Source organism: Eubalaena glacialis, chromosome 1, assembly GCF_028564815.1.
Source record: "Eubalaena glacialis isolate mEubGla1 chromosome 1, mEubGla1.1.hap2.+ XY, whole genome shotgun sequence".
In the NCBI taxonomy this organism is placed as follows: Eukaryota; Metazoa; Chordata; class Mammalia; order Artiodactyla; family Balaenidae; genus Eubalaena; species Eubalaena glacialis.
Genome location: NC_083716.1, coordinates 175087185 through 175103264, shown reverse-complemented (window position 1 = coordinate 175103264; position 16080 = coordinate 175087185). Strand labels below are relative to the sequence as shown.

The following is a 16080-nucleotide window of genomic DNA, read 5'->3' as shown; positions in this document are numbered from 1 at the left end:
ACAACAGATGAGATATGTAAATAATAATCACACACACACAAATATATATAGTGCACCTACATCTATACTGTAGAAACATTAATAATTGAAAGGATTCCACCACTTAAAGAGCAGTATAAAATTTGAAAAAACAGAACACTCAGTTTGTTTGTAAAATCTGTCAGAGAAGATGAATGGCCATTATAAGAATAAAGAATGAATTTAGTTTTAATGGAGCATAATAAAAAGAGAAATACAGCAGGTCATTTCTAAGGTTTATCACAAAAGCCTTGAAAAAGTGACTTTGAATGTATATTTTATCTGTTAGCATTTTACATGTTGATGACTTAGAAAATTAATATTAAAATTATGGTTTAGAGAATAAAAGTGAAAAGCAGGTAATTGTCATATAAAAAAATCCCAAGTAATTTAAACTTGATGAACATTACCCAATCACCTGTGATATTTGAAGCATCCCTTGGACCAGAATTTTTCAGCAGAAAAAGTAGATGTTTTACACTATGTACAGGTGGATCAAACCTAAGTAGATCAAACCACGTAAATCGGTACCTAAGGCTCTCAATATTCACTTTCCAACTTATCGGCTTTTAAATTTCTAAAGGAAATTCCACAAATCAGATTTTTTATATCCCTACGATACTTCCATCAAAACCATTTGTATAAATTTACTTTTTTCTCATACCTATCACATCATCCAAATTTGTCAAATTATGGATTTATCATGCTTGATGTTTAATTTCAAATGAGCCATGTCTTCCTAGAATCATTGGAACAATTAACTGCTAGAGTACATACCACAGAAAATGTGAATGGAATGCACTAATGTGTACACACAGCACCGTGTTTTATTTGACACCAGTAGATCAGTGAGGAAATCTTAGCAAACCTAAGAAAAGGGTGGTAAGAGTAATTAAACACAACGTGGGATGGCTCATCAAACATAGAAAGGAGTCTGGGGAAATCCCAGTGTCTTTCTGTGCTGCTCCCTGGGACCTGCAGTTGAGGATAAGGGGCCTGAACTAATCCATCAGGCATCTCTATTCCTGAGTCCTGAGATGGGACTATCAATTTACATTGATTTTACTAAATTCTAACAATGCAGGACATTAGGTAGCTACATTTTAATGATCTATTGTTAGTTTATTTTTTAAATTCTACTGTTTATGAAAGAGCTATAAATAAATAATACCTTCCAGTATGAATGCTTGAGGCTACTTAAGAGGTTTAACTAATATTCGAGGCCATTATAGTCACTCATATAATTGTATAAACTCTGACATCTTTCAGTTATCACATTTTATTCAGACACTTGTATTTATCTTCTTGGAAAAAATTCTATCTCTTTGCAGCAGAACGACAACATCAATATACTCTTTGGTTGTGTAGGTTTTGTCAAGATTATAAATTAACTCTAAGTATTAAAAGGGCTTATGATCACTCCATCAGAGAGAAAAATTTTGGGCACCATGGAAGAATTAAAAGGATCCCATAATGGGGCTTCCCTGGTGGCACAGTGGTCAAGAATCTGCCTGCCAATGCAGGGGACACGGGTTTGAGCCCTGGTCCAGGAAGATCCCACATGTCTCAGAGCAACTAAGCACATGTGCCACAACTACTGAGCCTGCACTCTAGAGCATGCGTACCACAACTACTGAAGCCCGCATGCCTAGAGCCTGTGCTCTGCAACAAGAGAAGCCACCGCAGTGAGAAGCCCGCACACCGCAACGAAGAGTAGTCCCCGTTCGCTGCAACTAGAGAAAGCCCGCATGCAGCAACAAAGACCCAACGCAGCCAAAAATAAATAAATAAAATAAATAAATTTATAAAAAAGAAAAAAAGGATCCTATAATGAAAGAAGTTTCTCTTTTAAAAAGCAGTGAAGCATAGGGATTAGAGTTCTTGGGCAATGTGCAGATAAAATAAAAATGAAGTTGGTTGCTATCATCATCCTTAGTGCAATTTCCCTACAATGGTTTTTTTCAGTATACCTGGAAATTTAAATCTGTGATCACTCTTAAATTTGTCATATCTTTTTTAAAAAATATACATCTTTATTGGATTATAATTGCTTCACAATACCGTGTTAGTTTCTGTTGCACAACAAAGCGAATCAGACATATGCATACACCTGTCCCCATATCCCCTTCCTCCTGAGGCTCCCTCCCATCCTCCCTATCCCAGCCCTCTAGGTCATCACAAAGCACCGATCTCCCTTTGCTATGCTGCGGCTTCCCACCAGCCAACTACTTTACATTCGGTAGTGTATGTATGTGGATGCTACTCTCACTTTGCCCCAGCTTCACCGCCCCACCCCATGCAATCAAGTCCATTCTCTATGTCTACCTCTTTATTCCGGCCTGCAACTAGGTTCATCAGTATCATTTTTGTTTTTTAAATTCCATATATATGCATTAGCATACAGTATTGGTTTTTCTCCTTCTGACTTATTTCACTCTGTATGACAGACTCTATGTCCATCCACCTCACTACAAATAACTCAATTCCATTCCTTTTTATGCCTGAGTAATATTTCGTTGTATATGTGTGTCACATCTTATTTATCCATTCATCTGTCGGTGGACATTTAAGTTGCTTCCATGTCCTGGCTATTGTAAATACCGCTGCAATGAACATTGTGGTGCATGTCTCTTTTTGAATTATGGTTTTCTCAGGGTATATGCCCAGTAGTGGGATTGCTGGGTCATATGGTAGTTCTATTTTTAGCTTTTTAAGGAACCTCCATACTGTTCTCCATAGTGGTTGTATCAATTTACATTCCCACCAACAGGGCAAGAGGATTCCCTTTTCACCACACCCTTTCCAGCATTTATTGTTTCTAGCTTTTTTGATAATGGCCATTCTGACCGGTATGAGGTGATACCTCATTGTAGTTTTGATTTGCATTTCTCTAATAATTAGTGATGTTGAGTATCTCTTCATGTGCCTCTTGGCCATCTGTATGTCCTCCTTGGTGAAATGTCTATTTAGGTCTTCCACCCATTTTTTAACTGGATTGTTTGTTTTTTTGATATTGAGCTCCATGAGCTGTTTGTATATTTTGGAGATTAATCCTTTGTCTGTTGTTTCATTTGCAAATATTATCTCCCATTCTGAGGGTTGTCTTTTTCTCTTGTTTATGGTTTCCTTTGCTGTTCAAAAGCTTTTAAGTTTCATTAGGTCCCATTTGTTATTTTTGTTTTTATTTTTGTTACTCTAGGAGGTGGGTCAAAAAAGATCTTGCTGTGGTTTATGTCAAAGAATGTTTTTCCTATGTCTTCCTCTAAAAGTTTTATAGTGTCTGGTCTTACATTTAAGTCTTTAATCCACTTGGAGTCTATTTTTGTATATGGTGTTAGGTAGTGTTCTAATTTCATTCTTTTACATATAGCTGTCCAGTTTTCCCAGCACCACTTATTGAAGAGGCTGTCTTTTCTCCATTGTGTGTTCTTGCTGCCTTTGTCATAAATTAGGTGTCCATATGTGTATGGGTTTATCTCTGGGCATTCTATCCTGTACCATTGATCTATATATATTTTTTTGTGCCAGGACCATACTGTTTTGATTACTGTAGCTTTGTGATATAGTTTGAAGTCGGGGAGCCTGATTCCTCCAACTCCGTTTTTCTTTATCAAGATTGCTTTGGCTATTCAGGGTCTTTTGTGTTTCCATACGAATTGTAAGATTTTTTTGTTCTAATTCTGTGAAGAATGCCATTGGTAGTTTGATAGGGATTGCACTGAATCTGTAGATTGCTTTGGGTAGTATAGTCATTTTCACAATATTGATTCTTCCAATCCAAGTACATGGTATATTTCTCCATCTGTTTATGTCATCTTTGATTTCTTTCATCAGTGTTTTATACTTTTCTGAGTATGTCTTTTGCCTCCTTAGGCAGGTTTATTCCTAGGTATTTTATTCTTTTTGTTGCAATGGTAATTGGGAGTGTTTCCTTAATTTCTCTTTCAGATTTTTCATCATTAGTGTATAAGAAGGCAAGAGATTTCTGTGCATTAATTTTGTATCCTGCAACCTTACCAAATTCATTGATTTCTAGTAGTTCTAGTAGTTTTCTGGTGGCATCTTTAGGATTTTCTATGTATAGTATCATGTTATCTGCAAAAAGTGACAGTTTTACTTCTTCTTTTCCAATTTGTATTCCTTTTATTTCTTTTTCTTCTCTGATTTCTATGGCTAGGACTTCCAAAACTATGTTGAATAAGAGTGGCGAGAGTGGACATCCTTGTCTTGTTCCTGATCCTAATGGAAATGTTTTCAGTTTTTCACCATTGAGTATGATGCTTGCTGCGGGTTTGTCATATATGGCCTTTATTATGTTGAGGTAGGTTCCCTCGATGCCCACTTTCTGGAGAGTGTTTATCATAAATGGGTGTGGAATTTTGTCAAAAGCTTTTTCTGCATCTATTGAGATGATCATATGGTTTTTATTCCTTAATTTGTTAATGTGGTGTATCACAATGATTGATTTGTGTATATTGATGAAGCCTTGTGTCCCTGGGATAAATCCCACCTGATCATGGTGTATGATTCTTTTAATGTGCTGTTGGAGTCGATTTGCTAGTATTTTGTTCAGGATTTTTGTATCTATGTTCATCAGTGATATTGGTCTATAATTTTCTTTTTTGTGATATCTTTTTCTGGTTTTGGTATCAGAGTGGTGGTGGCTTTGTAGAATGAATTTGGGAGTGTTTCTCCCTCTGCAATTTTTTGGAAGAGTTTGAGAAGGATCGGTGTTAGCTCTTCTCTAAATGTTTGATAGAATTCTCCTGTGAAGCCATCTGGTCCTGGAGTTTTGTTTGTTGGAAGATTTCTAATTACGGTTTCAATATCATTACTTGTGATAGGTCTGTTTATATTTTCTAATTCTTTCCGTTCAGTCTTGGAAAATTGTACCTTTCCAAGAATTTGTCCATTTCTTCATGGTTGTCCATTTTATTGGCATATAGTTGTTTGTAGTAGTCTCTTATAATCCTTTGTATTTCTGCAATGTCAGTTGTGATTTCTCCCTTTTCATTTCTAATTTTATTGATTTGCATCCACTCCCTTTTTTTCTTGATGAGTCTGGCTAAGAGTTTATCAATTATGTTTATCTTCTCATAGAACCAGCTTTTAGTTTTATTGATCTTTGCTATTGTTTTCTTCATTTCTATTTCATTTATTTCTGCTCTGATCTTTATGATTTCTATCCTTCTACCGACTTTGGGTTTCTTTGCTCTTCTTTCTCGATTTGTTTTAAGTGTAGGGTTAGATTGTTTATTTGAGATTTTTCTTGTTTCTTGAGGTGAGATTGAATTGCTATAAACTTCCCTCTTAGAATTGCTTTTGCTGCGTCCCATAGGTTTTGGGTCATCGTGTTTTTGTTGTCATTTGTTTCTATGTATTTTTTTATTTCTTCTTTGATTTCTTCAGTGATCTCTTGGTTATTTAGTAGCATACTGTTTAGCCTCTATGTGTTTGTGTTTTTTTACTGTTTTTTCCTGTAATTGATTTCCAATCTCATAGTGTTGTGGTCAGAAAAGATGCATGATACGATTTCAATTTTCTTAAAATTACCAAGGCTTGACTTGTGACCCAAGATGTGATCTATCCCGGAGAATGTTCCATGTGCACTTGAGAAGAAAGTGTATTCTGCCACTTTTGGGTGGACTGTTCTATAAATATCAATTAGATCCATGTGGTCTATTGTGTCATTTAAAGCTTGTGTTTCCTTATTTATTTTCTGTTTGCATGATCTGTCCATTGGTGTAAGTGGGGTGTTAAATTCCCCTACTATTATTGTGTTACTGTTGATTTCTCCTTTCATTGTTGTTAGCATTTTCCTTATGTATTGAAGTGCTCCTATGTTGGGTGCATAACATTTATAATTGTTATATCTTCTTCTTGGATTGAACCTTTGATCATTATATCCTGTCCCTCCTTATCTCTTGTAATAATCTTTATTTTAAAGCCCATTTTATCTTATATAAGTATTGCTACTCCAGCTTTCTTTTGATTTCCATTTGCATGGAATACCTTTTTCCATCCCTTCACTTTCAGTCTGTATGTGTCCCTAGGTCTGAAGTGGGTCTCTTGTAGACAGCATATATATGGGTCTTGTTTTTGTATCCATTCAACCAGTCTGTGTCTTTTGGTTGGGGCATTTAATACATTTACATTCAAGGTTATTATCGATATGTATGTTCCTATTACCATTTTCTTAATTGTTCTGGGTTTGTTTTTGTGGGTCGTTTTCTTCTCTTGTGTTTCCTGCTTAGAGAAGTTTCTGTAGCCTTTGTTGTAAAGCTGGTTTGGTGGTGCTGAATTCTCTTAGCTTTTGCTTGTCTGAAAAGCTTTTGACTTCTCCATAGGATCTGAATGAGATCCTTGCTGGGTAGAGTCATCTTGGTTGTAGTTTTTTCTCTTTCATCACTTTAAGTATATCCTGCCACTCCCTTCTGGCCTGCAGAGTTTCTGCTGAAAAATCAGCTGATAACCTTATGGGGATTCCTTTGTATGTTATTTTTTGTTTTTCTCTTGCTGCTTTTAATATTTTTTCTTTGAATTTAATTTTTGTTAGTTTGATTAATACGTGTCTTGTTGTATTTTTCCTAGGGTTTATCCTGTATAGTACTCTCTGTGCTTCCTGGACTTGGGTGACTATTTTCTTTCCCATGTTAGGGAAGTTTTCCACTATAATCTCTTCAAATACTTTCTCAGACCCTTTCTTTTTCTCTTCTTCTTCTGGGATCCCTATAATTCGAATGTTGTTTTATTTATTGCTGTCCCAGAGGTCTCTGAGATGTCTTCAATTCTTTTCATTCTTTTTTATTTATTCTGCTCCTTGGCAGTTATTTCCACCATTTTGTCTTCCAGCTCACTTATTCGTTCTTCCATCTCCATAATTCTGTTATTGATTCCTTCTAGTGTATTTTTCATTTCTGTTATTGTGTTGTTCATCTCTGTTTGTTTGTTTAGTTCTTCTAGATTCTTGTTAAACATTTCTTGTATTTTCTCAATCTGTGCTTCCATTCTATTTCTGAGATTCTGGATCATTGTTACTATCATTACTCTGAATTCTTTTTCAGGTAGATTACCTATATCCTCTTTATTTATTTGGTCTTGCAGGTTTTTACCTTGCTCCTTCATCTGTGACATATTTTTTTGCCTTTTTTTTTTTTTTTATATGATTGGGATTGTGTTCCTGTTTTACTGGTTGTTTGGCCTGAGGCTTCCTACACTGGAATTTGTAGGCTATTGGTAGAGCTGGGTCTTGGTGCTGAGATGAGGAACTCTGTGAGACCACACTCTGATGAATATTCCCTGGATTCTGAGGTTCTCTGTTAATCCAGTGTTTTGGACTTGGAGCTCCCACTGTAGGAGCTTCCACCCGACCCCAGGCTCGTGAATCAAGATCCCACAAACCACGCAGGGCAGCAAAAAAAACCAAAAAGAGAACAATAGCAAAGTAAAAAATAAAATTAGACTAGGAACTAACAGATATGTTAGAAAGAATGTAAAAATAAAAATATAGATGAATCAACAGCCAGAAGGTACAACAGTACCACAGTAGTAAAAAAGAGGGGGAAGGAAAAAAAGAAAAGGGCAGGGTGGGGGGGTAAGGGGGTGGGAGGGGGAAGGACTTGGCTATGGAGAGTGGGGTCTAAGCAAGAGCGAGGTTTGGGCGGTGAGTAGGGCCAATGCTCAGGACCCACAGGGCTGGAAAGGCCCTAGGGGCTATAGGGGGTGGGGCTTAGACTCAAGGAACAGAAGGGGCCCAGGCTTGCCCCCCACCCCTGGTCTCAGAGGGCAGGGGACCTCACCTGGGAGCCCAGCAGGCTTCCTGGGCTCATGTGGGCGGGGCAAACACCATCCTCACTTCTGCTCCTCTGGTCTGGGGTCTGGGAGGGCCCCTCCTGCCTGCCTCTCCTGTTCTCCCTTAGGCCTCCCTCCTATGCCCCCAAGGACCCACGTGACCTGGAGGCAGATTTGGAGGGCAGGGGATTGGCCTGGGAGCTCAGCAGGCTCCCCAGGCTGAGTGGGCGGGGCAATCACCCTCCGCTCTTCTCTTGCTCCTCCCGCAGGGCCCCTCCCACCTGCCTCTCCTGTTCTCCCCTCGGCCTCCCTCCTATGCCCCCAGGACCCACGCAGCCTGGAGGGGGCTTTGGAGGGGTGGGAACTGGATTGGGAGCTCAGCAGGCTCCCCAGCCTGAGTGGGCCAGGCGATTGCCCTCCGCTCCTCTCCTGCTCTTCCTGGAGAGTCCCTCCCACTTGCCTCTGCTGACCTCCCTGGCCTCAGGGGCGTGGATCTTGTCTGACCTCCACTTCTCTTCCCCCTTCGGTCCCCCTACATCCTACCAGTTCACTCTGGGGTTCCTCCTGTCTCCTTGGGGATCAGATTTCCCCACCAGCGGCCGGCAGGCACCCTAGTTGTGGGGAGACGCTAACTCCGCGTCTTCCCACACCGCCATCTTGACTCCTCCCCTCTAAGTCATATCTTGATACTAAATTATAGCTGCTCTCCAAGACTACCTTTTCTAAGCTTGTAAAGTAAAGAGACTTTTAAGAAGCTTTGCAAGGAAACCAAAGAAAACACAGGACAGGAGAAGCAGGGTGAGATGAGTGTTGTTTATCTCATGTAACTTGAATCAGTTTGCCTACCTCAGATACACTTCCCTGTGCTAAGATCTCCACAGGCCAGCATCATCAGAACATAAATCTTTCCCTAAAGCTTCCCTATTTTTGGCCTCTGCTAATCTAATTCTTTTCCATTCAGCCAAGTGAACACAAAGTTTAATCACTAAGCCAGAAATATGTGGAGTAAATTCTTCAAGACTGATACTAATCCTATTAGGATATCAATTGGGCATACCAAAATTAATTGAAAATGAAAAAGAGACATTGAGATTCTAATTTGAAGGTATTTAGAAATCCACGCTTGGCCCATCCTTAGAAAACTCCCCTTTATTCTTTCCACATCACCTCCCACTCCAAATTACATACTTAAACCAATTGGAAACAGAATGGGCTAAATCATATGTAAATCATTCTGAGGTTCAGTCTGTATCATAGAGTATAGCTTCTCAAACTTTGACGTGCACACGAATCATTGGAGGATCTTGTTAACATGCTGATTCTGATTCAGTAGGACTGGTGAGGGGCCCAAGGTTCTGCATTTCTAATATGCCTCCAGGTGATGCTCCTGGTCTGATTCACAGAAGACAGTTTGAATAGCAAAGTTTTAAAGTAGAGTATCATTTGCTTTCCAAAATTGTGACCTGTCTGTCATATTCCAAAGACTATTCCACATTGCTCGTGTTGACTGGTAACTTGATAGTTGGCTATATATAAATATATATATCAAAGAATGTCCTAAAAGTTGTACTAATTATGATCTTTAACAAACATCACAAATACTATAATATGCATTACTTGGCTAAAATGGAAAAACCCAGAATGTGACTAATCAGAAATGATAAATGATATCTGTATTTTATAATAAATTATTTATATTTTGCACTTCTGTCATAGTTGAAATTATATTGATAGTGTAATTTCTAACATATGAGCTAGTGACTTTTTAATGACATTTGTAAAACATTAATCAAATTTAAGAGGTTTTCCCTTAAATTATGACACTCTCATGTCACTTTTTATTCTGAATTCATTAAGCACATTAAGTTTAATTGTCTGAAAAAGAGATGCTGAAGGCATTAAATTTTTTTTTTTTGCCATTGACAATTACTTATATTTTATCCTTTTATTTCCCATAGACAGAGAGACAAATATGTTTTCCTTTCTTTCACAAAAGGAAAAGTCAAATGACGGTCAAATGCATTGCTCCAAAAGCCTAATACAGAAAATGCTTATTGTATTGATTTATAATTAATTCAAATATATTTTACTTTTAAAAATTAAAGCAAATATGATATAGAGAGAAGTATTTAAATATACCTTCCTTTTTTTCCCCTGAATTGTGTTTCTTGAGCTATTCCTTCCCAATTTTTAAACAAAACTTTTAAAGATTTTATTTACTAACCACTCATGCTGTATAACATATAATCTCAAAAAATCACATCAAAATATTATGCTAACCTTCAAAGATGTGGCTGTGACCACTTTCAGGTGACATCTTGTCAAAAGGTGTTTCCTCACCTTTCTTGTCTGAATCTTTCACAGAATCATCGGACTGGCTCCCAGGCTGACTCTTAAATGTTGGTGAACACAAATTTCTCTCAATTTTCACTTCCTGTTAGAAGACATTAAAGGGATGTGTGTTAAAAGCTATCAGTGGGAAACAGATGTGGTTTTTAGGGGGTTTAGAAGGCGGGAGTGAGTGAGGGAGGAGGTTTCTATGAGTGATGCTTTCCAATATGCTTCGGGTAAAATGTTGATAACTTAGCCAAGAACGGCAAACACATATCTGACGTTTAGTTTACTTTTCTGCCACTGGTTCCACTTCTGAATTAGCTTTTCTTTCATGTGACTTTTTTTGCTCTCATAAAAGAGAGAAAGTGGAAATAAGAGTCGAAATACAACATAATATACGTTAATAGATGCAACTTCCTAAGGCCTGAGAAATGTCCATAAGAGATTTCAAAAAATAGCTATATATCAACATTATATGCTTAAGACAGAAGGAAATGAGTTCTTCTTTAATGTCATGCTCATCCTATAGTGATAATCTTAGTAATTACAGAGCTCCCAAACCTATTCAGCTACCATACAAAAGTACAGTTTGGCAGTTCACAGAGATTGTGAAATTACTTCTTTGAGACAGTAATTCAAAATTGGAGAGAGAAAAGTTTCCCAATGGAAAAAAGTATAAAGGATATTTTGAATACAGGGAGTCTAGTGTTCCTTATTTTATAAATTAATACAATCCGATAAAAGAAACCAAGTCAATCAGACTAATTATTTTGAATAAAAAATTGTGAAAAATAAGTAAATTAGCCAAGACAGCTTGAGAAGCAAAGTGTATTTTTTTTTAAATTAAGTAATACATTGAAAAAGGTTTTAATAGCTACTCACAAGTTTTATATTTTTGTACACGAGGTAGTATTTTCTAAACAACAACCGTTAAGACAAAGATGTGATAAATTGCTCTTCACTTTTGTTACATTTTAAATACACTAGCATGAATGAGTCAAGTTTGAGAGACAGCTAAAAACTCTAAAACATTTCTTAGAGTAGGTATATTTCCTGTATCTATGATATGGTTAGAAAGGCAATGCTTTCAGATAAATAACCTCTTAACTTCTTAGCATGTTTATGTTCTCTAATTTTGACACACAGAATATATATATATATATATACAGATACTACATACATAATATATATACTACATATATACAATATATAATTAGAAAATATTGGAATGTGTTTAATCATCTCATCTTTAAATGTCCCCCACCCCCCCAGTATATGATATATACTATCTTCTTTACTGTGAATGTTTAACTGGAACTAAAAACATTTACAGGAGTAAAACAAAGGAAAAGAAGTTTCTATTTTTTTCAAGGCATTGCCTTTAACATTTGTGTTTCTAACTATTAGCAAAAACCCAAAGGTTCATAACAGCAGTTTGCTTTATGTTGTCAAGACACAGTGTCAGACAAGCCACGGCATGTGGCGTGAGCTCCTGAGCTAGTGGACGAGCACAGAATTCTCAACTCAGTTCAGTCTGGTGTCCTCTCCCACTGTCACATGAAGTGACTCTATGAAATGGATGTGATATGCTTATTTGCTCTTGTTTCAGCAATTTAATCCAACTCCTAGCATTGGCAAAAATAAACTAAGTTAAATAAAGAAAAAATCAAGATGCCTAAAAAAGTAGTGATTCTTGTTCAGAAAATTTTTGTTTTGACAAAGGGAGGAATGCTGAACATTGTCCACGAACTTGATAGATAATGTGAAAGTATCATCTCTCTGTTTCATATAGAAACATGAAATGTGATTTGGTGAAATCATTTAAGCAAATTTCAGGCAGTGATGACACTAACTTATGCTATCTTGATATTCTCAACTCCGAATTCACAACTATCAAAAGTACATCACATATTGAGGCAGTAAGGGACCCCGCAGACAATCCACAAATGAAAATAGTAGACCCATTTCTACTCTTTGATCATCAGATCCAAGTCAGTCTGTGGCAAGTTCCTTAGCACCCTGGCAAGTGGTAAGTAGGGGTCTGTGTAGAAAAGAACTTCTTAGATAAGGCTGAATTAAGCTATCTCTAATCAAAGCAATGATCTGCTTTAAAATCTTTTAATCTGTTTTATGCACTGTGCTTCTACAAAAGATTTACTCTGATTGAAAACCTACAGGCTTAAACAAATGCACTCAACACCAGTTTATAGGGGAAAAACACCACAGCTTTTGATTATGAGAAACTTGGATTCAAGCCTTCCCTTCACTACTTATTAGTTGCATGACTTTCTTCAGGTCACTTGATATATCTGGGACTAAGTTTTCTCATATGTTATAGGAAGAGATTTAGTCACTGAACATCTAACATCCAACAATCAACCATTTGTAGTGCAATTTCATTTGAAATTAAATAAAACAAAATAAAGTATTATGATTCATCTGTTGTAGCTTCCAGTCTAGTGAGGGAGACAAAGTGTAGTAAAGCACATAAATAAATGTAAATACGCAACTATGTACAGATTACAAAGGAGAGATACATACACTCTGAGCACCTAAAATAGAGGAATTAGCCTAGTGAGGAAAGTCATAAAAAGCCACCCTGGGGAAAAGATCTTCAGCTGATATCTGAAGGATAAATATCCTACTTTGACAAAATCTACTCTAGAGGTAGGCTGAGCTTTTCACACTGCAGACCTGATTCTGTCATGTGTGCAAATGTACACACACACACACACACACACACAAATTGCTGAAAATTCTTCAGTAACTCCTCACTCAGCTAAGACCATAATAGTTTGTATGTCCCTCCACTGGCACCACTGACATTTTGAACCAGATAACTCTCTGTTGTGAAGGGCCTATTCTGTACATTGTAGGATGTTTAGCAGACTTCCTCCTTTTTGCCCGCTAGATGCTAGCAGTAACGTTGCCCCCTAGCTGTGACCATTAAAGTGTGTTCAGACATTGTCAAATCTCCGGTGGGGAGCAAAGTCACCCTTGGTTGAGAGCCACTGCTCAAGAGTTGGATGGACTGGAGGAAGGTCAATATATACATGAGAAGATCAATTATGAGAGTACGGTAGTGCTCCAGGCAAGCGATGACAAAGAGTGGTGATGGAAATAAAGAGAAATGAACTAAGTTGAAAGCTATTTAGGATGTAAAACTGACAAGACTAGATAATGGATTGAATCTGAGGTTTGAGAAAGAGAGAATTTCATTTTTCTTTCTGGCGTACACAACTAACTGAGTTGTGGTATGATTAAATAATGTCAGAGCACCAGAAGAAGCCTGATTTGGGAGAAAGGACAGACCATAAATTGGGTACCAAGATGTTCAAAAGACATTGGATTGGTAGCCCTGGAGCTCAGTGGAGAGGTCTTAACTGAACAAGTAATTTGTGAGTCATCTGAGTTATAGTGGTTGGTAATTGAAACAGTAGGTGTGAATGAAGTTGCTTCAAGTGTGATGAGGAAAACGTCCAGAGCCAAGCCTTGAAAAATGCTGACATTTAATATGATGGCAGAGGAGCAAAAGCAGACAAGAAGAAGGATGGAAGAAAATTAGAAGCGAAGAATATTGTTAACAATATTTAATTCTTACTGAGAGTATAAATTAGACAGGAACTTAAATATAATATATCCTTTGAGTTTAGCAACATGCATATAAACTGTAGAGCAAAACTGTTTTGGTGGAAGTAAAAAGACTGGAAGGCAGATCGAACTGGTGAAGGGTTGACTGAGAGATAGCGGGTGAAGATAATCTCTTGAATAGTTTAGTGTTGAAGTGAAGGGGAGAAATAGAGCAGTAACTTGAGAGATGTGTTTTGCTTATTTTTGTGGTAAAGAGAGAGACTTGCATATGTTGAAAAGTCAATTGAAGGGATTAGTGAGTTGGAGAGGTTGGCTGTGCTGAGGAGAGAAGGAAAAATCAATGATGTAAAATCCCTGAGAGGGACAAGAAGATGGCACCCAAAGCGCGGAATCAAATATAACACAAAGATAGGAGAACATAAAGCATTCTGGTACATAAAGCATTCTGGTTGTCACTGATGGGAAGCAAGGTGAAGTTACCATAGATATAGGTGATTTGTATGCTTGGTAGCTTGAAGACAAGAACATCCCAATCTGAAATTGTCTGTTTTCTCTGTTAGGATGTGAGGTCTGAAGAAAGTGGGAGGAGTATTGGGAAGACAATGAAGAAAGTTTAATTTCATTGTGGTGGGGTATGGGAAGTGAGATGAGCAGACAGAGATGGCCATGCCTGATGCAGCACTGGGTGCCCATTTGAGGTTAGTAATATCAAGTTTACAGGGCTATTGTTAGGTGTTATTGAGTGAATTTGTCTGAAATTTCTCCTCAGTTCTACTTTAGACAATGAGAAAGTGGATAGCTGCTGACTTCAGCCAGATAGAGGTTTTGTGAGGAAAAAATAAAAAGAAAATGGGTATTGTCTAAGGTGTGGGAGGGGAGAGGTATTAGGGAATTTATGTTACCATCAAGAGAAAGAAGAGAGTGATTGAAATGATACACCACGGCATGCAAGATGGATCGAAAGGGAAGAAAGTAAAGGAACGGTGGATCAGAAGACAGAAAAAGGATCCACAAACTCACTCTTGGTGAGTTTAAAGAACACTTGTATGCACTGTGAATACTTGGCAAAGCAAATTGGAATGAAAGGCGAATGAGCTGTTTGCTTTACTGATTTGGGAAGTAGAACAGTTACAGTTGCTAGGATCCAGCTGTGACCATGAAAATGGAAGCTAAAGTGGAGTAGAGGAGAAAGTTGTTAAGAGGAAAGCTAGGAACTCAGAAGCTATGATATCTCAGGTTAATGGAAGGGCTTGGAAGGCTGAGAAAGACTGTAAGTTAAGTCTCAGCCTCCCTTATAAGCAAGGGAAGCTTAACTGAAATTTAATAAATAACAGTGATGAAGGGGGACAAGACGGTACACCTGACTGCCGTGAGCCTCAGATGATCACAGTTTTTAACAAGAGGGTGGGAGAGGAGTGGCCAGAAAGAACAATGGCCTCAAAATACACAAGGAGGATTCAAGGATGATGGTTTTTCAAGGGCGAGTCATGCTTCTGTTAAGGCAAGAAGGTAGAGAAAGCATTTGTGGAAGAGGTTGAGGGTAGAGAGGAGGTTGCTGATGATGGACAGGGAGCCCCAGAAGCACCGGTGGAAGCTCTGGTTTAAATAATATCCAAATAAATAAAATCTCTCAATAATGTTTATAATCTTTTCTAGCTTTAAAACACCTTGAAACCAGGAAAGACATGGAAAATAGGAGAAATTCAAGCTTAAAAGAGAATGAAAACCTTTTTTTTGTTGTTTACATACATTTATTTCTTTAACATGATATATAATTATTATCTTAGAAGATAAAATATGTATATTTAAAAATGTCAGAATGGAAAATGCCAACTTTTAATCGCAATCTAGCATCTACTCCCCAAGAGAACATGGAGCTATATAAGATCACCTAAAATGGTCAGAACATCTTCCCAGGCATTTCAAAGGAAAGTGGTTTGCCTTATGACTTTGTATTTTTTCTTCTCAGTATGGATTCATGAGTGAAGAGGTCACTGAGGTGGGAGGGGGTGGAAGGTGAGCAGGGACTAATAAAATGAGAATGTTTGGACTTGTCTATATTTAAAGTGCTGAGCTAGCTCATGTACATTCCCGACTCAGTGGGTTCTTGCCTTTAGAGAAATAAAAAGGAAGTTTTATGCCGACATAAAGGAAAGGCCAGAAAGAAAGGGAAATTATCAAAATACAAGAGACAAGTGAAGAAACCTCCTCATGATGAATTCTGCTGACTTGAGGGAAAAGGAGAACTCCAATCATGGCTTGAAGACTTCATGAATGAACAATTCTCCTGAAGGTTTATAATCCCTTTTTCCCAACCCCTTTCCTGGAAGGTTTTACCTCCTCCCT

General features: G+C 37.6%; 1 protein-coding gene across 2 annotated transcripts in view; it reads right to left on the bottom strand.

Moving 5' to 3' along the window:
- Nucleotides 1-16080, bottom strand: part of XIRP2 (xin actin binding repeat containing 2) — a 292985-nt gene that overhangs the window by 92882 nt on the left and 184023 nt on the right. For both annotated transcript variants that reach the window (XM_061201245.1, XM_061201244.1), the window contains exon 2: nucleotides 10090-10243. In XM_061201245.1, coding sequence (XP_061057228.1) covers nucleotides 10090-10243 — 154 coding nt within the window. The remainder of the gene's footprint in view (nucleotides 1-10089; nucleotides 10244-16080) is intronic.